This window comes from Frieseomelitta varia, unplaced genomic scaffold, assembly GCF_011392965.1.
Source record: "Frieseomelitta varia isolate USP_RPSP 00005682 unplaced genomic scaffold, Fvar_1.2 scaffold_405, whole genome shotgun sequence".
Classification (NCBI taxonomy): Eukaryota; Metazoa; Arthropoda; class Insecta; order Hymenoptera; family Apidae; genus Frieseomelitta; species Frieseomelitta varia.
Genome location: NW_025110152.1, coordinates 424473 through 447526, shown reverse-complemented (window position 1 = coordinate 447526; position 23054 = coordinate 424473). Strand labels below are relative to the sequence as shown.

The following is a 23054-nucleotide window of genomic DNA, read 5'->3' as shown; positions in this document are numbered from 1 at the left end:
TGCGAATTATGATATCGTGATTTTTTTGCAATTTTAATTGTTAATTTTTATGGTTATCTTAATGTTATACATATTAAACTCTTTCTTTGTGTTGTTTTAAATTGAATTATAGAGTTGCTTTTGATTAATTTTAATGTGTTAGAGTTTTTGAAGTAGCTTTTCGTTATTACAGTTTTGTATTGTCCATAATAATTATCATTGAATTTAGTTTTAGAGTTAGTGTTGCGACATTATTTCGTCGGGTTTTTCAATTTCTTTTATTCTTAGTGCTGTGGTATATGTTATCGCGAATAATCGCGTTTTTTGAAATAGCGTTGCGTTTACAAAATGCCCAAATTCTTCCACTGGATTGGTGGAAGTCTGTTTCTGCTCACCTGAATCAACTGATGCAGCTACAAGAGCTGTACAGAGATAATTTTTAAACATAAATGCACAGATTAATAGCGTTGCGTACTTATTTTCGGCAGTTCTAAACCTGACGAGGCACTTTTTGCGTTTGATTTGAAATATTTCCAATTTGACAATTAATGGTAGAGAATTAGTATTGCGAAACAAGATACGGTTTTTTGCCCGAGTTCGTAATGTAGATAATTGTACAGTAGCCCTTCTGGTTATTGTATTGTTGAGTAGGACATGCTTGTTTTTTAGTAGCCTTTCTGGCTATTGTACCGCTATTTCCTTTTCAGTAGTCCTTCTGATTACTGTGTTGCGTTTTCTTTTTCAGCATTTCTTACTGCCCCATTTGTTATTGAAAATATTGCTAAAAATATATATATTTTTACTAGCTGTAACATTGTTACGACTTTTAGGATGTACAATTTTTTTTATAAATTTAATATATGAAAGTGATTTCATATAGTTATACATATAAAATAAAATTTGAAATTCGAAATAAAATTTAAAATTTGAAATTCTTTTCACAAAATAATTAAATCGATAGTACTTTGTTGAGTACTAGTTCATTTTGAAATATGAATCAATATTCAATTTATTCCTATTGGAGTCAATAACAATAATTTTTTAAATCATTTTCTCTTCTTTTCTCTATTCTAAATGTTTCAACAATAACATAGAGTTGTATAAATATTCGAATTTGACATAAATCAAAGTTTATTCGTGAATGGCATTTATTTCTAACAAAAATCTTTGTGGAGTGACTAAGGGGACAAAACTATTTCAGGAAAATGATGTTCCATCCAGTTGCAAGTAATAATTTTATTTTACAGATTTTATTAATCGTTTTAAATTTTTTAGGTTTGTTTCATGTACAGATGTTGAAGATTTTTCATCAAAATGACAAATCGTCAAAAGAAGATTTCATGTAACGTTCATTTCGTTCTTTTTGAATTATAATTGTGTATTTATATGAATCAAATGAATAAAAATCACTTTTTGTAGAGACGTTAGACTAAGTGAGGCTAAATTACACTTAATTAAGCTACAGATAATATTATTTGATATATGATTACTAATTGCATTGTTATATAGCTAAACAATTATATAACTAAATTATATAACTGATACAATTATTAATTATATGGCAAGTAGTACGAGCTGATTGGCTGCGATCTCGGTTAATGAAAATGATAAATAATGTGTAGTTTTTACATACGGGTAACTGATTTGTATGCGGATGGAAAATATTTTTCATACAAAAATATTTTAGTAAGTCTAGGATTAATTATTTCTTCTTCAATGATTATGTCTGTAAATGAGAGGGTTGTTCTTTCTTCTTCTCTTTAATTTCTTTCACATTACATCAAACTTTTGAAAAAATTTCGAACTTTAGAATTTTAATTTACTATATGAAAAAAAAACCATCTTAATGCCGTAAAACATGAATAGAGCTCTTTCTAGTATGTAGTAGAATAATTTCGTTTAGTTACTAGCTTCACATTTCGGTATTGAAAATTTGACAACATTGTAATGGATTTCAAAAATCATGTTTCTAGAGCATTCACTACTTGATCAACTTCGATCGTTTTACTTGATATAGTTTCCCAACTCATCATTGTTTAAACGTAGAATACGCTAAAAACTTCATTGATTTTTTACTATCTCCGTGTTTCAGAGCATGGAACACGAATTCCCATGAGATGCTTTGTCTTTTCATATATCTCGTCGTGGTAGTACTATTGATTTTAATAAATGATATGATAATCAAAAGTATACAGTAACATACTAAATTCATATCATTTATTTCAACACGTACATTTTCTCAAATAATTATAAGTGAGTATGAATTATACATGATTATTTATACGATCATGTTTAGGAATATCTATACATTGTAATTATAAATGTTTATTTAAAATTAAAATTGGAATATCTTCAAATAAGGTCAATATTTATATATGTGCCTATTTTTATTATATTTTACATAATCTTCCTCTCACTCACTAATCTTCAGCAGTTGAGTTTTACGACTATAAAATCTAACATCGATTACAATTTTAAAATCAGTTTCCATCTGATCAATCGATGATAATATTTGAATAGTTGATAGCATAGAGATTGGCAGATAAACATTTAATTTTTATAAATATCATCTCCATATGTTGATCTTTTTCCATATATTGAGTTTTTTAAGTAAATGGTAGTTTATAAATGGGATTAAAATAATGAAAATAGTCAAGCGATGAAAGTAAATATCAGTTTAATGTAAAAATTAGTTTTTCTTGGCATGTACGTTTGAAATGAAAGTTGAGAAACAGTTATTGTTATCGTTTTGGCTCTTTCAAATTTGCTTGATCCCTAACAGACCTCGAACTCTTTTCACGAAGACTTTGATATGCGATAGAATGTGCGATTCTCTCCGAGCAAGAGCTTTTCGATTTTGATTTCTGTTTGCTTTTCCCATTAGATACGCGTCGAACAGTCTCTTCGATAAATCTTTGATCTTTCTCATTCATATCAGCTGTCAAATTGCTTCTTTGATATCCCTCTGGCTCTCTGTAATTATGAATTAAACAAGCAATAGATTTAGTTCAATTATTAACCCTCGAATGAAATATTTTACTTTAATTTTGAACCAATAATTCCATCATATATATTTATATCATTACTAAATTAGAGTCATTATTAAATTACAAAATTAATTTCTGTTTATCAATTCGATTTAAATTAAATGTAAACTCGAACTATTAAATTAAAATTAAAAGTTCACTTAATGGTTGAAAAAAAAAAGAAATACACGTGCGGCCATGCATATTATTATATGCCACGTATGTATATTCTGCATATTCTTGTTTGATGTTATAATGTAACAGCCTAATATCGTGGGAATTATTATAATGCGCGTCTCCCGACATCCAGAAGGCTAAGGACAAGTGAAAAGGGGAACATCCCCTGTCTAGCGCTAAGGATGAAGCTCGTATCTCTTTACGCGAAATTTGAAGCGACATTCTCAGCGGCACATTACGGTGGACGTTTCGCTAATGAAACGACTAAAATGCGGAGAGTGTAGCCCAGTTTAAGAGATAGGGGCCGCGATGCTCTGGCAAAAAGTGAGAACTCTACGCTATACGATTTGCCTTTTTTTTTCTCTCGTATTTCCCTTTCGTTCGCTCTTTTTATCATTCTAATGAATATGTGTGTCAATTTATTTCATTTTCTACATTATTCCTTTCCCTATGGCCTCATATTACATTTAACTTCAACCGACTACTCGTAAGAATGTAGTTAATTTTTAAATTGTAATTTGACGGAGCTCAGAATCGAATAATTTTACCTACCTTTGATAACTATTGTATATTTTCGCGATCAATTTGTGTAGATACATGTTGTCCTTTTGAATCGACTTCAATTCTGTTTCTTTCTCCTGAAAGTCCATCAGTTGTGATTGAAGTACTCTAATTTCTTATTTATTATGACATTAAACTGTTGAAAGAACTATAGTAATAAGGAGGTAATTTCAATCAAAATTAAAATCAACTCTTTTAAATATGTTTTTGCGCTTTTGAATGTGAATTGAATTATAATAGACTTGCAGATATATTTTACGATATTAATTTTTTCGCGTATATATGCGTGCATAAATTGTAACGCCTCTATACATTTTCAGATCGGTCTAAAATTTTACCAATATAATCATGACAATCATGTCTTGCTATAGTACCAATAAAATTTTAAAATTATCAGTAAATAGTGGCAATTTCGACTATAATAAAAATTATATAATACGATTCTATAATACACATGATATAAAAGTTTTCCGTGATAAGTATTCAGATACTTTCATGAAGTACAATATCTTTCGCCGTTTAAATATTAGAGCTGTCTCTTTATTACTGTGAAGCCTTTCGACTGTTACTTGTAACGCGTTCGTCGCAGTTTTGAGTTCTTCGTAACGCGTGTCGGCAAGGTGGCGAGCCGTGATCGTTTCCGTAGTGAGTCGCGTCAATTGCTGCCTGTAATTATGTTCACGTTCCATAGCCTTGTCCCACGCTTCTTCTCGAGCGATTATTGTATCTCGAAGAGTCTGCATGTCTTTCTCCAATACTTCCAACTCTGATCTATCGTAATCACAGTTCGTTTTAACGAGGTACATTTCAAATGAAGTTGCCGCTATTTGTCCGACTGTGTACCTCGAAGTTCTTACGAACGTATCATTCGATATAAAAGGAAGGATAATGACGTACAAGAAAGGGTATTTACTTGGTAATGGTGACAGTGGGTGGTTGTTTCTCGCAACTTTCCAATTTTCTCTGACAAGCCATGCATACCGCCCAGACTTGAACTCCACGATCGCTTTTAGATACAATGTTCGTTGTCGACGTTCCGTTCTCCTCAACCGTTGGCATTTGTTTCTTCTGGAAAGTCAAAGTGAAATGTAATTCCTTCAGGAAAGTTAATTGCACAGGGATGCTCGTACTCTTGCTTGTTCCGCTTCTTTTCTCATCTCGTTGATCTTCGATCTTTCGAAATCTAGCTCCTCTCGCAGTAACGTTAGCCTTTTCTCTAATCGTTTCACTTCGTTCCGCTCCTCTTTAAGTCTTACAGAGGGATCGTATGTTAGAAACGACGACAATTCAACGCACATAATAGTACAGTACTTTCTTTTAGTAAAGAAAAGAACAGAAAGAGCAGACAGTAACAAGACAAACTAGTCCGAAATCCTGAAATACGAATCCAGAACGCGAAAACGTGAAAACATTATTAAGTATTATATTATATAGATATTAAGTAGAGACAACGTCAGAAATTAGACTCAGTGTAGGGCAAATTTTTATTCTACGTGGGAGTAACAAAAAGCTTCCGTCATGAATGAAACTTTTTTGCAAAGTACTTTCCCCTGTAATCATTCAAATACGCGGAGCATACATATAATAAATAGAATAAGATGGTCCTTTTTAAAACTTTCGAACTCGAGAAGGACAAATAGAAAATTGTAAGATGAGATGACGATATGCACGTCCAAATAGAATTGATTAAGAATTATTTGAAAATTTATGTATATATAAGATAGAGAAAATCGTATTCGAAGACGATCGATGTTGATGACGCAAGTTAAGATCAATCGGCAAAAAAAAAAAGCACGCACTCTTTGCTTCTCGATCATCCTCCTCATCGGCTGATCCATTTATTCACGTGCAAGCCAGAAGAATATCGATTGAGGTTGTCCATTGTCCGTGTATTAATACTCACTGAGTCGCGAAGGCTTTGTTCTCGGTGATAAGATTCTGATTGCGCGTCTGCATAACTATATTGCTGTCCTCGAGGAACTTCATTTTCGTCTGCATCCTCTCCAGGGTGATCGCGTCCCCGTGTTTCATTGCCTCTTGCTTGAACGTTGGCGTCATTCTTCCAGTTTGCATTCGAGCGTCGCCATACGACGGATCAGCCCTTGCTATGAGACGAAGAAGGAAAAAGAATTTCCATTTTAATAAATTGTACGCGTTTTATTGCAGTCGGAGGTCTTTCTTTTCCCTTAGTAAAAAACTCGTTAGAATTTATGTAAATGGTTTACCAATGTTTGCATTGCATAGTGAAATTCACGATAATTCACAACCATCTATCAGTTGCATGGAAATAGAATAGGATTGTAAAGCTTAAATAAATAAAATTGAAAATATATAAAAGATACATAATGCAAGGGATGACACGAGAATTTATTCGGATTTGTTTAAATTCTAAATGGAGCATCGTAAATATATAAAATGATTATGAAAAATCATGAATAAAATTCTGAAACTCTCCTTCTTTGAAATTTTAAAATTTAAAAGTCTTCGTGTCTCGACAAAAGTTATAAAAGTCTCGTAAAAAAACTACGTTTCTACATTCTTCTTGCAACTAACGTATTAAATATTGAGTGAAGCTGCCTGAATATGGCAATATGTCGTCTTTCCAACTATAATAGACAGTTTTATGTATCGCACGCAACTTATATCAAAAGCAGCATACACGAAAAAGAAAAAGTATTTTATCAATGGGCAATCGATGTCAGAGTGGATAATATTCTTGACAGCTGACGTCGAGCTGACGTTTCGAATAGATCAAATGGATCATCCCCTTTTCCATGGAAGTTTGTCAGATACTTACAATCAAAGGGATCGGCGAACTTTAAAAACATCATTTTACCTGTGGTTGAAATTTCGGGGCTGTTTCCTTGAATTTCCAGCGTTCTCCATCCAGCACAATAACCTGCTGAACAAAATGATGAATGCATCTAGTTCTATGAATTGCTTTTCTAACCTATTAATCGAATAGGCTATTAACCAAAAACTTCTATACCATGAAATTAAAATTAATAATAAAAACAACATTTTAAATTAAAGGTAGTTCTTAAATTTTACAATACTTTAATAAGATATTTTAATAATTAGAAACGAGATTACCAACATGATGAGATCGATATTACAAAAGCAACTGTTGCTATGAGATTCACGACATCATAATTTAATTAGATTTAGGTACTTCCGCGAGGTTATTTATACACTTACAGATATTTATCAGATATTAAGGATGCTAGGATATTCTTTTACTTTTTCGAAAGATAAAAAACGTGTAAGGATTATTTTTGTTAGGAACTTTCCAATTTATTCATAATAAAAATTACATTACAAAAGGTAAAAAAAAAAAAAAAAAAATAAAGGACTTAAATAAACGAATGAACTCGTCTATTCTGTTTAACGAGAACGAAATATCTTTTATAATGCATTTTGGACGAGATATTTTGCAACGCAGTTTCGTTCATGCAACACGCTTTAGATAAGATTTAATATCGTTTACGTGCTAACACTGTGGGCAAAATACCATGCTCGTGGATTAAAATCATATGTAATTATATCAGAAATCTGTTTGTAAAAACAGAAAATATTTTCTTCATTTACCACTGTTAATCTTTAACTCTTTCATATTCACAAATGCGTCTTATAATATTGTGCAAATTGACCTTAACCAGATTGTTGGGTTTTATCTCTAAATTATCTCTAGTTCTAACGGAAAGGCACGAGATACCTCGTTCAATGCACACGAATGATATTGCGTTGCAAGATCTGGTTCAAACTATATTGCGAAGTACATGTATCCCCGAGCGAAGTATCTCACTCATGGATGCGAAGGATTTAATCACGGTAACTTGAAATGAAAGATTAATAGCAAAAACAACATTTTTGAGTATTTGAATGTCTCTAACCGTGTATTTAAATTTTTGTAAATCATATAAAAATATACTCACCGCTTCTGTAAATCTCGGGGGTTATAACTCTCGGCGAGTAGGAAGGAGACATATAGCGATTGTACTGGCCATCGAAGTAATTTTTTTCCTTTGTTGAAGGATTTGTTTGTTGATAGTGAACGCAAGACATCCTGGAAACAAGTTACTCTGAACAAAATGCGAGAAAGAGATTCCCAAGTTTTCTGATTCGCCTTATCGCGATCGTCAATATCGCTGGAATTGTGATCCAAGCGGATCTCTGAAACTGATCGGCAGATCCACTGCGATCTGGGATCCACGAGAAACTTCCGTCGCTCCTTTCGCCTTCACATGATATCGTGAGTGGTCTTTTAAAACAGAACGGAAAGGTTCCACGAGGGATAAACGCAGACTCTATTACCCTGAAATTTTCTCCGATGATCTTTCGTAGGATCATTCGTCGTCGATCTTTTGTTCAACTTCAGGTAAACTAAACAGCTTCACACGCTTTGTGGACAGAGGGCAGATTTTCTTTTTAATTTTGCTTTTACCTACCCATGCAGAATAGTTATATCACGTTCTTTGCAGTCTATGATATGTTCTTTGTAATTTTTGAACTTTGATCTAGCATGCGATTTAATTTAATACGAAGTGCAGAGCTACCGATGGTACACATTTTGAATTAATAGTTATACTAATTAAATTTGAAATCTGGAAAAGTCGAAAAATCCGTAGATTGATTATCATATTTATATCGATATGAATATGAATAATAAATATATTGTGCATTCATACGAATCTTTTATATCCGTTCAAAGGAGAATTCTTCAAAGAAGACAGAACACGAAATGTCAGAAAGAAATCCCATTTCTTTACAACAAAATTCAAATTAAAGACGTATTCTGAGGTGCTCTGCAAATTGTTCGTTTTATTATAGTATTATATTTTTGAACAGTTTGTGGACTTGCTGATTCGGAGGAAATGGAAAGGGAGTTAGATTAATATTAATTCTCTCTGGCCACGAAACGGATCGTGGTGCGAATCGTTCCGTTTGAGAATAGAGTAAATAAGTGGTGATGAAAAGGGTGGCACGATCGTTTCATCCCCGATTTATCACGGCGCCACCGCGTCACCGTGCCGTTGAATTTTACAGTCGGTACACCGTCGTAGGCCGTAAAAGGAAATGGCGGAATGCGAAGAAATTTTATTTTGTCCGCGCTGGTGGAGAAGAGGTTTCGTTCTTCATGCTTCATTTGTTCGTGTGCGCGGCACCGTCTCTCTCTACGACTAAATTACGTGAAACGAACGAGAAAAGTGAATAGAGAACGAGAACAAGCGCCGGTATTTCGCAGCAAATTAGCATGCGCTTGAGGAAAACTAATTACACTGATCGTCGAGAAGGTAATATCTCTCAGCCGGTCGTCTTTAGTCGATAGTCAAACACGGTAATTAGAATTCCCGAGCAATCAAAGGTGAGAGGTAATGTTGTTCGCGTCAGAAGAGGTAATGTTAATTTGCTCCTGATTGACGAACTATCTTCTGTGTATTAATATCACAAGGATTTTCAGAGTGTGCCGAATCACAAAGAGAATGGCTTATAGTGATGTTTAATGGAATTTCAAAGTGGGGAAACTCAGGAATAAATTGAACGTTGGTTAATTAGAAATTTGGCCAAGTTAGACGTTGGTCTTACGGACGAGTTTTATTCGACATTACATATATGTATGTACAAATTTAATCTACAATGAAAATATAATATAATACGTCGACAGGTTCTTTCTCTTCTTTTGTTATAGAATACGATAAATAACGACGTTGAAAGGATTTACAAAGATAATGAATCATGAGAAAGATGGCTACATACAGAGATTTAGTGAACGTTTATAATAGAATTTACAATCACTGGCCATCGAATGCGTAGTATTAATTATTATGTATGTAATATTTTCTCCCTTCATTTTTATCACAGCTAATACTTTTGTCAGCATTCTGTATGTGCTGCCTTTGTGCTCTCATTATTTTAACGAATATGCGGAATTTTTGTTTTTATGGAAATACAGTGATATCCTTCGATATGAATATAATCAATTACATAAACGAAATAATTAATATGTTCGTTTTTTCTAAATATTCTGAATTTCTGTTATTTTGGGAATACAAGGGATATTCATCAACTATCAATTATATAAATAAAATTGATATATATATATATATATATCATGATCGTCTACGTATTTGATAATAATTTGGACAACCAAGAACAATTTATTATTTACTTGACGTAGTATAACATATGGTAATTAGAAAAAAAAAGTTTTCTGTATCTTATATTTTCCTATTCCGATAGCCAGAAACTGTACAGAAATTGAGAAGCGAAAGAAGTGATTAGACGTAGATATACCCTGCACATTATGAACAATATGTACAAATTTCATCAGCAGTGAAAATATCGCAACTTATTTCCTCTTTTTGCGTCTGAGTACGATAAATAACGTATAGACGAGTTACAAATACAGGTTGGTTATATAAACGTAGCGGTTTTTATAACACCTAACTGCGTTACAAGAGATGATAGGTAATATAGTATAAAAGTTATAACCACCGATTAATTCATTCCGTTCCGATTTATGGACGGTTATATATTTCTTTTGCATGAACGAAGCTGTTTTCACATCGCAGGAGATTCGTTTTGTTTGTTTGACAAAGCATCCAAGTGATAGATAACTCGAAGATACAAAGACCAATTTGCTGTACAATTATTACATCGTTCGTGGATACATAAATCGATACGAGATATTTTGTTACTGATATCGATTTATCGTTCCGGTAGAATGCTAACGAAATTGCCCACTTCAAGAACCAGGCGTTTTCGCGACGATCACGAACGGTTGAATTTATGAATATATTACACATTTATGTTCGTACGTACGCGTTCGTATGTGTATATATATATATATCTGATCTGTGTGCATACGTAAGAGTGTGTGTGTGCGCGCGCGCGTGTATAAGCATGCATATATAAAATACACGAAGCTACCATTCATTCACACTATGTATATATGTACATGTATACTTTGAGCGTATCATTTTCCACGTAAGTTGATCGATTGCCAGGTTAATGTTCCTTTCATCCTCCTGATGCTTGGCGAATACTCGTGATGCGAACGACTTCATTAACGAAATGACGTTCTTGATTCATTTTAAAATTGAATATCGTTTGCGGCCTTTGTTCGGCGTCGTTAATAAATTTCTACCGTAACGAATTTGATAGTTGCAGTTTATGTTCAACTTGCGCTGAATTTTGATAAACAGAAATAAATTTTCTTTACATAGGAAAACAAAGGGTTGCGTAAATCGCCAAGTAACGACATCAACGTAAGATGTAATTATTAGTTTGAAATTAAATTGAGATTCCGATGGTTCACTTAAGGATTAAACCACTTGTGACCTTTGACACACACACACACACACACATACACACATCAATTTCATTAAATAATTTCATTAAATAATTTCATTTCAATTAGAGGATGAAAAAAACGTAAACCGTGTGCGCGCGATCTCATCTAAAATACTGATCATGTAAAACTTATTTTATTATATCGCATCTCTCCGCTCCCGGCCTCTTAAACTATGCTTCTAATATTCATTAGTGGGTAGCTTGTACTTTGTATTACGAAAACAGAGTCTCAGTTTCTTTTCACGTTTCCTCGAATCCTCCAGAAAGTACAAAGACACGAAGAGAAGAATAGGAAATCGCTACAGTACTTTTCAGAGATTCACGTTTAGAAGAAACGTAGACGAAATGTTCAACCTAAGTTTCGAAGACTCGTAATACTTGCGGTCTCTTTGCCGAAGCTCAAAAGGAACCATTAGACAGAGTTCTCTACGAACATCTAATAGATGCGGTTTCTATCGTTCGTTTCTTACACCAGCGACACCATAACTCGTTTTCTGGTGGTAGAGTGCAGCATCGCGATGTGACCGCTTCTTCTCGAAGACTGTGCTGTCAACGATGTCGTCACTGTTGTTCTGGTACTGCTGTTCGGAGCACCAGTACCGAAACAATGATGGGGATTTGTTGCACACCATCCAGAAACCCATGATATCGCCTGCATGTTCCTATCGAGCCAGAATTGTACTTGTATTCAAACAATTTCTGGATGTTCTTTGATATCGTCATAAGAAATATTAATTTGTATTAATATTTATTTGTATAAATATTTATTTAGTTATTTTGTTCGTGACATCTTTTTGGATTTAATATACAGATCTTATTTGTTACAACGTATTAAATAAGCAAAATTTCGTAATACTTTCCGTTGAAATTGAATACTTCCGCTGCTGTACAAATATATAGATCATTTGATGACCTCTTTGAGGTCTGGAAAATAGAAGTAGTGTCTACTTTGTTATAAACAGATCGTGGATATTTTTGCAAGTTCATATTGAATGTAATTAAAAATAAATAGAAATTAAAAATAAATAGAACTTGTGACAAAAGGAAGAAATTAAAAATTTCTCTTCGTGCACAGTTGGTCGTAAGTTTCAAGACATCGTTATATTTATAAAACGTAATTGTTTTAATTTAATTTAAAAATTCTTTGCGCTTTCATTTTAAAAGCAATTTAAGTTTTAATTTAATCATCTTACAGAAGATTGTGATCGCAAAGAGTGAACAGCAAACACGACATTACAAAGTATCACGTCTATATCAGAACGTTCTATACTTTTTAAATTTCAAATATCTTAACAATCTTTGCCTTTGACACGAACATTTTCTTGTAAATTCTTCTCCGTCGATAAAACTACTCGGTGTAAATTTCTCGATAAAACTTCGATGTGGTATTCTACACGAAGTATCAAAGAGCTTTGGCGTTCTAGGAACTCACCGTACGGTTTTACAAAATGACGTGCTGAAGAGACAGTATATAATCGGATTCGCAGCTGAATTCAGAGGTGTTAAGCTTTGAATGAAAGTGGCCACGGCAATGTTTGTCTGGGTTTCTGGCACGTATCCGTATACTTGCAGCAGATCGAACACTATGTACGGGCTCCAACAAAGAATGAATACTGTAACATCGAAAGATCAACGTAAAAAGTTCGTCCTTGATCCAAGAATGCTTTCAGCTTCATATTATCCACCTGTTCGCAATTTCTTTAAATTGTACTTTTAAAGGGAACGAACACGTTCAAGAGATAGAAATCTATCGCAGCCGGAAAAAGGAGACTAGTAAATTAATTTTCTCGTGAGCGTAAAATATCTCGCGATATTCTCCCTTCTTACTTATGAATATGAACATTCTAGGAGCTTGGTAGCCTAGTAAAGTAAATTATTGTGTTGGAATATATAGTTATATAGTTATATAGTAATTTTCTACAACGAGAAATTGCGACAAAAGAAAGAAAAGGAAAGCAATGTCGTATGCGTTTAATTTACATCAATGACACATATGTGAAACGGAAAGTTCAAACGAATTGTTCCTCAAGAAATATTTCGAGACTGAAATTGTACTGTTACGCTGTTGAGTAAACACCAGTGACACAAAACAATCGATTAAGCGAGAATCAAATGGCGGAGAAATAGTATCTAGCATCGGGGATGACTTCCTAAAGTTGTTCCGCTAAATAAAAGAACGAATCGTCGGAGGATTATGGATCGGATTGTGAGAATTAACTTCTCTTCTGTGTGAAATATTTACGCTGTGCCGAGAAATCCTCTTTAACGCTTTCTTCTTTTATCAAATCACGGGGCGATCTCATTAAGAAAGTTGATCTTTCTTTTACATGATTGTACTAATTGTCATTTGACATTTTCAAACAGTATCTGATGATCCTTAATATCTGTATTCTCTTTGCAATATGTCTATCAGATTTCGAAGTTCTCAACGAATGAAATAAAAAAGATATCACGATTTCAGATATCAGATTTACTCGATGACAAATGATAATGATTCTAGTAAAACTTTAACCGATTATGTCATACGTATTTAAATTCCTTGAAATTTTATGAAATTCTGATATAAATAAAAAAAAGTAATAATGGAAAGACTATTTAGAAAAGTTACTTAGAATTACTTCCCTACTACATTACTAGTTACAGTTTAAAAAACGAGATTCGACAATATGTAAATTAATGAAAATCTTTCGTTTACGCAACGTTACTTCTTAACGGGTCAAGCATGTGCTTCTCAACAACGTCTCGTCTCAGATAGGACCACACCGGATCTCGAGGGTAATCGAAACGCGTAAAAGCGTTCACGGATTCGCATGAACGAAGACATTGTACGATACGCTTTGTTTATCGTAAATCAACGAACGCTCTTACTGCTGTATGCACAGAAACACTGGATGTTCACGAGTTTGTTGAACTCGGTCACAGTGGTTAGTATCGCGTGATCGTAACACGACCAATAACAAAGAAACAAATCGCAAGAATACTACGTTGAACGATTCTTTTTTTTTTTAAATATCGATTCGTACTGGTCGTAGAAATAATATACGTGGCATAGCCGTTTGAGTGGTTTCTTCATTGTTAAAGCGTACCGAAGGGAGTTGCGTAGACAGAGCTCGATCTCATTTGATCGGATCCATTGGGAACGATTTTCGTTGGCTAAAATAAAAGAGAGAAAGAAAAGAAGAAAGTCTAGCCGAGACATTGTCGAGAAGCGAATCTGATTAAGTCCAGCAATTTCTGCTACAGATAAACCCATTTCCCCGAGGAATGAAGAAAAGGGGTTGTCGTTTAAGGCAGACTCGAAACTTGTATGGAGTGTTTGACAAATAAAATCAAGTTGTCATCTCTTCCTCAGCATCTCTCTATGAGTTTGAGCGAAAATTATCTTGTCCCATCTTTGAGATTGTTCGCTCTCTCGAACTTTTGATTTCTCAATGTAGTTAGTTAAATTTCGACCGAGAAACGATTCTTAGCATACGACTGATTCAAAAAGGGCACACACTTTAGGGTAATTAAAATAAGATAAATCGACAGACAGATTTTAAGTAACGAATAAATAGACAATACTGCAGCATGAAAACATCCGTGTTACACTTTTATTGTAGAGTAACACTCTTTTGCAACTTAAATTTAAACGAAAAGAAAACAATTTAACGTCACTCTCGTCGAAATTTAGAAAATTACTATATCCTCAGATCGTTGTGTTGCGTCCAGAAAAACAGTCGAGAAACGAATAGCACTTGACAGAAGAAAAAAGGGGAGGAAACAACTGAATCTCTTCAAAGGATTCCCTTCTCTCATCTCGCGACGCAAACACAACTATACACAACTGTACTTGGTAGTAGATATCTTCGAGCTCGTGGAGATTCGTAAGAGGATGGGAGACAGAGGTCGAAAAATTATTACGTAGCTTACGTAGCTTTTTCATGCGGTGCAAATACAATCGTACGGAAGAGAATGAAACAGTGGTGAAAAAGAGAGTTCTTAACATTTTGTCGTCCGCCGATTAAACGCAATTTTAGCTCGCTCGTTGCCAAACTTCAACTACCTACGTTCATTAAATTCGTATAGATCTGCGTCGGACGATTTACGCTGTTAACGAGCTCATTTGTATCAAAAAATTTGTACCAATTATTTATTGTTGTGTTTTTTACAATATCCGTGACGTAGGAATTTCATGGCCAAAAGTTTCACGATTATCGTCTTTCGCGCGATATAAATTTATAATTTCCCGAGTTCGTCATGTGGATTTCTAACGTCAAATATACGCAGATTCAAAGTACAGATACTTTCTAAAAATACATTATGATCGAAATATTTTGAAATTTAATTAAAGCTGTCATGAAATACAAATATTATTATTATCTGCATCAACAGAGTTTAAAATGAAATCAAATTATTTATTACACTAACGAATCTTTATGAAATGAATGAGATCAAATTTATATATTTACGGTTATTTCTTTTTCAATTTTAATTCTAATTAACTTTTTGTTTCAAATTTCGCCGACACAACCATGCAACAGCGTTGGTAAAATTTCGTAATGTTCAACACGACATATCACAACACAAAAATTTTCTACGATGCGCGTTTAAATAAATTTTCGTGAGCCAATGTATATGTATATATACTTTGACCTTTAGTCTTATACTTGTAAATTCACTTCAACTCTTTGAACTCGAAACATCGTTTACTCACCGAACACTATAACGAGGGTCATTTTAACCGTCTTAACTTTGGCTCTGGGAATGAGTCCTCGAGACGACGCTCTTCTAGTGTCCCTAGTAGGTCCCTGGCGTAATGCCCCTCCTTGCGACCATATAGTTGCTACGATCACAGCATAACAACCTCCTATTATCAGAGTGGGGGCTATGAAAAGTGTAAAGCTGACCAGGCTCATGTAGATCCTCCACTGAACAGGAGAGCCCAGGTCTATCCAGCATTGTGTCCTCCCCTGGTAAACGATCCTGCCGATTATGCTCGTAGTACGATTTATCAAAACTAGGTCAACGGTGCTCGTTCAAATGATTCGTTATATAATTCATAGAAAAGGAAAAATGCCGCGAAAGAAAGTTCTGCATCAGACTACGCACTTAGATGGTTCGGAAAAATCGATTCTTTTTTACAGAACATTGAACGAAATCGAGGTTGAAGATTCAAATCGCTCGTGAAACGTTGCTTTATCTTTACCGCGTGTCTCGTAAGTAACGCGGATAGCAAACGAAGACAATTACATGTTTGCAAAGAAGCCAAGATACGCAGCAGAAACGAAGTTATCTTCCGAAACACAATTAACAGAGTTCCGTAAGGAAGCGATCAAAAGCTTCATTAACCATGAAAATTTGTTATTCGCGGGATCTCGACAAATTATGTACTACCTGTATGCGTTTCTCCTCGTACAGGAAAATGATCGGAACGCTAAACAATGTTGATAAGCCCCAGGCAGCCACCACCAGAGCCCTGGCTCTCCACCCTGCGATCAAAGTTAAATTCTCGGTCTTAAGTCGATTTGTTAAGTTAGGTTATGTTAGGTTTCATGTGTTTATGTTGGATATTCTTAAAAATTATTTCCGACTTGAATCAAAATAGGCACCATTTCAATCCGCGACACTCTTTCACCGGGATTCTGATGAAACAAAAAAAAAAAAAATACTCTTTTCGAAGAAGTCTTTTTTTTGGTTTTTAGAAGCGATAAACTCTTTGAAGGCCTGAATCACAGAGGCTCTGTCTCTGGACATTATATGACTCCAAACTTCCGGAAAGATGAAAATCTGTTGGAGAGATATCCAAGGAATAGGGGCATAACGACCTAGTTTGAATTCATACGAAAAAGTACGAATTTCCAGGATGGTGAACATATTGAAAAAAGAAACTCGTTTAGAGGAGGATGAAATTTAAAATTCCGAATGCAGAATATGAACAATGCGAAGTAAACTTTCCGAAGATGCGAAACAACTTAGAGGACCCTGTTTCAAAGAATGGCACTCGAACAAATGTTGGATGAAACGCAAATCCGATATTTCATACGACACGAGTCAGTGGCTACGGAGAGAGAGAAGAGCAACGTAATTCTGAAAGAGGATTCGAATGTCAATGCACTCGAGTGATACGAACGCTGCTCGAGGCAACCGAACAGATGCAGGCTTGCGAAACCGTGAGTGTCGCTTATGCCAACTTTTCTCGTTTTCGCGCTCTCGTGAAAACTTCCGCGACAGCTGTTGAGTGACGGAGAAAAAAAAAAGAAGAACATAACAGCGAGGAACTGTACGACGCAATAACGGAATTTTCTTGAGAAGCGTTTCGTCATTTTAATTCAATAACCCGCCGTTATTTCCTACTGTAGACGTTTTCAAGAAGTTCGCGGCGATAACGAGATTATAAGGAATTTTGTGACTACCGCGCGTGAAATATCTTCTTGATTTAATACAGAATTTGCATCGAAGTTATTAAAAGCAAGAAAACCAATTAACTTCGAGAGAGCCTCGAAGACTTGAGAAGCTCGAGTTCGTTAATGTCTCGTCATTGACGACGTATCGCTTACAAAATCCGTTTACGTTTTATATCTCGCCATTCTTTTTCATCTTTCGGCCAGTTGCCATGCTTCTTACCCATTATAATTTAAATGAAATAAATTACAAAAGGAAAAAAAAAATATCGTTGTGTTTGTTAGCTTACGAGCGATTTCTTAGCCAGTAATAAACTGGTAGCAACAAGAAACCTTAAATACTCGCGAATGATGTCTAATGGGAAATGGGACCTTTGATGTTGCGTTGAATCTCATTCTAAACGGAAGTTTGGAAAATGAAGCTTATCTTGTTGAAACGTTTTCCTCCGATAACGATTAAAAGATTGTGAAATATTATCATGTTGGATATATTATATTGTTGGTCTTTTAATTCGCAGACACAACGATGAATTCGGTGAAATATCAAATCGCAATGAAGCCGTATTTGTTTTACGCTGGATTAAAAGTTTGGAAGCGTAATTACGTGACATGAACTCACTAAGCCTCAAGTAATGGTTTCGATAATTTTGCAAAATGCATATAATCCAGAAAAAAAAGGAAAATATTTGAATTTCTGAAAATTTTTTTTTCATAAAACCTGATATTAAAAATCAGGATTTGATAATGCGTGGCGATTGAAAAAAATTGCAAACGAAACGTTACGTTATTGCTGATCCTTGAGGAAGTGAGATTAAAAAAGGAAGAAACTTAAATAAGCAGAATCAATTATAATTACACTATACTTACACCTGCCACTGAAATTCATTGGTCTGGTGATGGCATCGTATCTGTCGATGGACAACGCGACAAGTACGTACGTGGAACTGTATGTAACGACGGCCTGCATGAATCTTATCAATTTGCAGCCAACGTTGCCTGCATGCCAGGTCACCGTTGTTCTCCAAACTATATCCGTTAACACGGATATCAAGCCCACCAATAAATCTGTAACGAGATACGTAGTGTGAAGAAATGATTTACGGTCGATGTAGTTATTATTGCGTAATCGCGGCGTTTACATGGCATTTACATAATCCCTGTACGAATGAACGAACAATCAAGTTTAACAAATTAACCGTGAAACGCGCATATGCTCATTATCCACAACGATGCGTTTACTCAAAATCACTAGCGTAATCACAAGCACGTATACATACGTGGATCGTTTTAAATCTGTTTTAAAACCATGTTTCTCAAATTAGAAATAACACGAGAGTGAATTTGCTATTATAACAATAATATTTAACTAACGTAATAATATTCAAAATGCATTGTGTTATTGTAGTAATGACATATAATAATAATACATTTACTAACTATATATTGATAATAATATGTTTTTATACAATAATACATTACGAAAGAATAAAAAGAGATAAACGCTTTTGAGGTTCGTTCTAAAAGATAATTCAAAAATACTTTATTACTTTTTTAATTACGAACGTTGGTAATTATTTGCGTAATGCAGGGAAATATCGAATATTTGTTTGTTGCGCGAGCCAAATACATGCGTATCATGGTACAGCAATGATAGTTGCAATATCCGATCTGAATACGTGACTAATCTCAATAAAAGACTCGTTGAAATAAAATCCGGGATGGGATATTCAACTGCAAAGAAACGCTGATAATTTGAAATTTTTACCTGTTTCTCATCTTTCAGAAATAATATTTTCAGTATGTAAATAACAATCTTTAGTACGACCAGTACGTTGAATGCAATACGTTTTCTTCACCGGAGTAAAATCTGGATATTATCTTGCGATTTTTCTCGATCAATATTTATTATAATGTACAATATTTATTGTTCTCTAGATAGTTGGAGAATGTGAGGACACATATTTTACGAATGATCGGCGATTTTCCGTAGAGAGAGAAGTCGTAAAGAGGTGGTTTAAAGGATATCGTGTAGAGTGTTGCGAGAGGCTAGAAGCGCCATTCGGTCAGCCATAAAAAAGACCCTCGAAAGTGAGACTTCATCCTACGAATCCCCATGCGAAACGATCGCGACCCAGCATCGTACATTTTTCCCCCCGATATTGAAATTCGCTCCGGATTTATCATCCTGTGCTAACTTGGATTATGCGACCGCGATCGTTGCCAGAGCTAAACGACTTAATCGTAAACAATTTTGGTTTCGCGAGCTTTCGTTCAGTTTGTTATCGTACGATGTCACTTTACTCTCTCGAATGCGATAAGAGCTCAATCTCTTGCGGATCTCGTGCAGTTTTGCAATATTATTGCGTTGGATCCCGCGGCAAAAGGGCAAAATTCGCGCCCGAATTCAGATTTTACGGACTGCTCGCTTTTCCTTTACGGCGAATCAAATCGCGCAGTTGCTCGCTCGTAAACGGGGCACGGTCGTTCGCAGATTTCGTCGTTGTCCAGCCGCCGGCGTCAGCTGCTTAATTACGGTCTCTTCGTTGTCACCGCATTTGAATGCAAATGTCGCATCTGACTTTACGAACCGTTCAGCCGACGGAGTTCCTCCTTCAATTCTTATTTCACGCGCAAGACGAGATCGTTGAGCTTGCAAGGCATTGTCCGTTGTGTTATCTCTCGGCGATTTGTTTCTCGACTACCTCTTGATACACTCGTATCCCTTCTCTCAAACGAGTTTTATTTCGAGTTCCTTAATCCTCGGCGTTTCGTATAAAGAAAGTCCTAAATTTATTATACCGGGTGTCCTATATGATGCTAACCACGTAATTTTCTCGACGTTAAATGAACGATCAAAAATATACAGTTCCATTTGGTCCGTTGGTTCCCCTTGAAACCGCGTAAGTTTCATTTAATACATTTTTCTCTACATCGAATAGTTTAAGAGAAATTTATGTGGTTAGCTTTATATGGAACATCCTGTATACTCTTCACGATCATTTTGCGTTTTCAACTCCTGTTTTTTCCCTCCAGATCGTCACTTTCTGTTCAGCGACAGATATACCCTTTCTCGGTGTAATAAAAGTGTTCGCGCTGGAACGATAACAGGAGTAAAATACCAACGATTTCACTCTATTTTTCTCTCTCGTTCTCTCTTTCTTTGTCCATTTTCTGATATATAGGTACGTTCGTGCATCGTTCGATGGCTTTTACTAAAGCGTAGCTGGCAATTGGTCGTCGAATGGACAAGTGGTTTTTTACGTTTACACGGCATTGGCGTTCATGTTTTGCCACGTTTTCACATGTACGGCCATCTTTTTTCAAGGATCGTCACGAAAATCGATAGAAGAGTACTCGCGACGAACGAGACGAAAAATCCGATCGGACCGCCGGTCGTATCGCGCGGTTTGCTGCCAGACATTTTCGATAGCATTTTATATCTTTGGCAATACAGTAATGTATAAAAGAGGCAAGCATCTTGACAGAGATCGATAGAGAGAAAGAACAAAGTGGAAATATAAAATACAAGAGAACGGTAGTTTGAATGTTTGATGTTACAACTATCTCGTAAGTCAGAGTGAAACAATGAGGAAAACAGTGCCAATCAAATGTTTTGCAACGAGTATTCTAGAATTGATTACAAAGGACAGCTGCGCATTATGTATCTCGAAGGACAATTTGTTTTAAAAGTGGGGAACTTCCATTATGTATCTCGAAGGACAATTTGTTTTAAAAGTGCCGAATTTTCAAATTTCTCCCAAAGATGAAATTAAATTGAATTTGCTCGAAACTAGCGTTCGTTCTAAGGAGGAACAACGGCAACATTACGAACTCGAATTTCTTGCTTGTTGGACAACTACTTGAGTTGTTAACCAATTAAGCTGTCCGGTCCATCGAATTCTTTTTCTTCCTAAACTCGATACTCGGCACGACTTACGTTTGCATCAAACTTTCGCGAATAATTTTTTTTATCGATCAACAAACTATCTACTGATGGATTCGTGGCGAATTATTGGCTGGATAACGACGATCCCGATTCGACTGATTTATTTCACTTCCGTTTCTAGCGCGAGTTTCCGACCGCTGGAAGCTTTCGAGCATTCTCAAAGCGTAATTTCTCACGATATTACGGTTAGAATTAGAATGAAAGTGACATGTCGAAATACGGAGATAAACGAACTGAACCAAGTTTCATTTGCGTTCCTTGCGTACCGAACGCGAATTTTTTGTTCAGAGCTTTTGATGAAATTTATCTGGCGAAAAAGCGAGACAGACGCGTAGCGCAATTTGAGTGAGCGTTTGCGTGTGGCGCGTGGTATTTCATTTTGCTTCGCAGCGGAAAAAGAGAGACGAAAAAAAGAGGGAGAGCGAGTGGATACGGCGGTGGTTGTGAAACGCATCGAGAGAGAAATAACGGACGTAGGCCACCTTGAAGTTACGATCGGCTGTGCGTTCGTCTTTGCCTTTACTCACCGAGCGTCGAGCTTTTCAGCGCGCACAATGGACGCGGTACGAGCGGATGCCGCGAGAAACATAATATCGCAGAAAGGAGGGGAAAAGAGTGGAAAGAAAGGATTTGGAAAGATTGAGAAAGAAGGAGACTGTTGTAGATAAGTAGGTGCATAGACGGACTCGAAGTTTTCATCGAAAACGCGTAACACGCGTGTAAATTTTTATAGGTCCATGACTCGATGTTTATTCACTTCTCGGCATTCTTTCGGACTGCTCTTTCTCAACGTTACAACCGAGTCGTTTGAAAAATGGGAAGCGCAGTCTCGACACGCGTGTCACACTTCGGGAAACCTCGACGACAAAGTTACAAAAATACACCACCGGACGTTTTACTACAACAGGCGCTTGACACGCGAGATCATTTTACACGTGAATCGTCCTCGGAATACCGCTTTCGATTCTTCGTTCTTTACGGAGTTCTTCGTCTCCGCTTGATCTGGCGAAAAGACGCGAGTAGTAATAGGTAATCTGTTGTTTACTTCATTGATCTTTCTGACAAAATCAAATCAAACACTGGCATTGGTTTGCTAGCAGCGAGCTCACACTTCTCGCGTAAACAGAAGTTTATTCCTACGTGTTTTACCCGAATTTCTTCGCAAACTGTGAAATTTTTAGGATTTAAGTTTCTTAGATATGGCAAAACTTACCCGCAAACGCTAGCTGTTTGATAAAAAAATCCATCCGCGTCTTACGCCGTTTCCCCCACAGGAGGCCAATTAGCACCGCGATATTCCCGACGACTATCATCGCGAACAGCAGCCACAATACCGTGAATTGTTCCGTCTGTAACAGAGAGAGAGAGAGAGAGAGAGAGAGAGAGAGAGAGAGAGAGGGAGAGAGAGAGAGAGAGGAGAGAGAAAGAGAAAAAGAAAGAGATCGAAAAGCGAACACAACGTGACGAAAAATGACGTGTGTAGCGATTGCCTCGTGGCAAAACGAGGCTCCGGATTGCAAATGAACGTAGCGGAAAGTCGCGTCGTTTCATTTTCAATCTTTTGTCCAATCACAGACACGACTGTCGGTAGTAATTGACTCGTTTTTGCGTGGGCGCGTGACAAAAGCG

The 23054-nt window shown here is 35.7% G+C and overlaps 2 protein-coding genes across 2 annotated transcripts in view; both read right to left on the bottom strand.

The window, feature by feature from the left end:
- Positions 1–2589: 2589 nt before the first annotated feature.
- Positions 2590–7916, bottom strand: LOC122531611. Its single transcript, XM_043659656.1, has 8 exons — positions 7679–7916; positions 6580–6642; positions 5647–5848; positions 4874–4994; positions 4657–4811; positions 4313–4514; positions 3735–3820; positions 2590–2952 (listed from the first exon to the last, which is right to left on the bottom strand). Exons 1-8 carry the CDS (start codon positions 7806–7808, stop codon positions 2721–2723), a joined length of 1191 nt encoding a protein of 396 aa, XP_043515591.1. The 5' UTR covers positions 7809–7916; the 3' UTR covers positions 2590–2720.
- Positions 7917–9885: 1969 nt separating this feature from the next.
- The window catches only part of LOC122531610 (cardioacceleratory peptide receptor), a 44234-nt gene continuing 31065 nt past the window's right edge, over positions 9886–23054 (bottom strand). The window contains exons 2-7 of the mRNA XM_043659655.1: positions 22639–22774; positions 18347–18544; positions 16473–16567; positions 15793–16048; positions 12529–12709; positions 9886–11758 (exon numbers count right to left, since the gene is read on the bottom strand). Of these exons, the coding sequence (XP_043515590.1) occupies positions 11563–11758; positions 12529–12709; positions 15793–16048; positions 16473–16567; positions 18347–18544; positions 22639–22738 (1026 nt within the window). The 5' untranslated portion in view covers positions 22739–22774 and the 3' untranslated portion in view covers positions 9886–11562. The remainder of the gene's footprint in view (positions 11759–12528; positions 12710–15792; positions 16049–16472; positions 16568–18346; positions 18545–22638; positions 22775–23054) is intronic.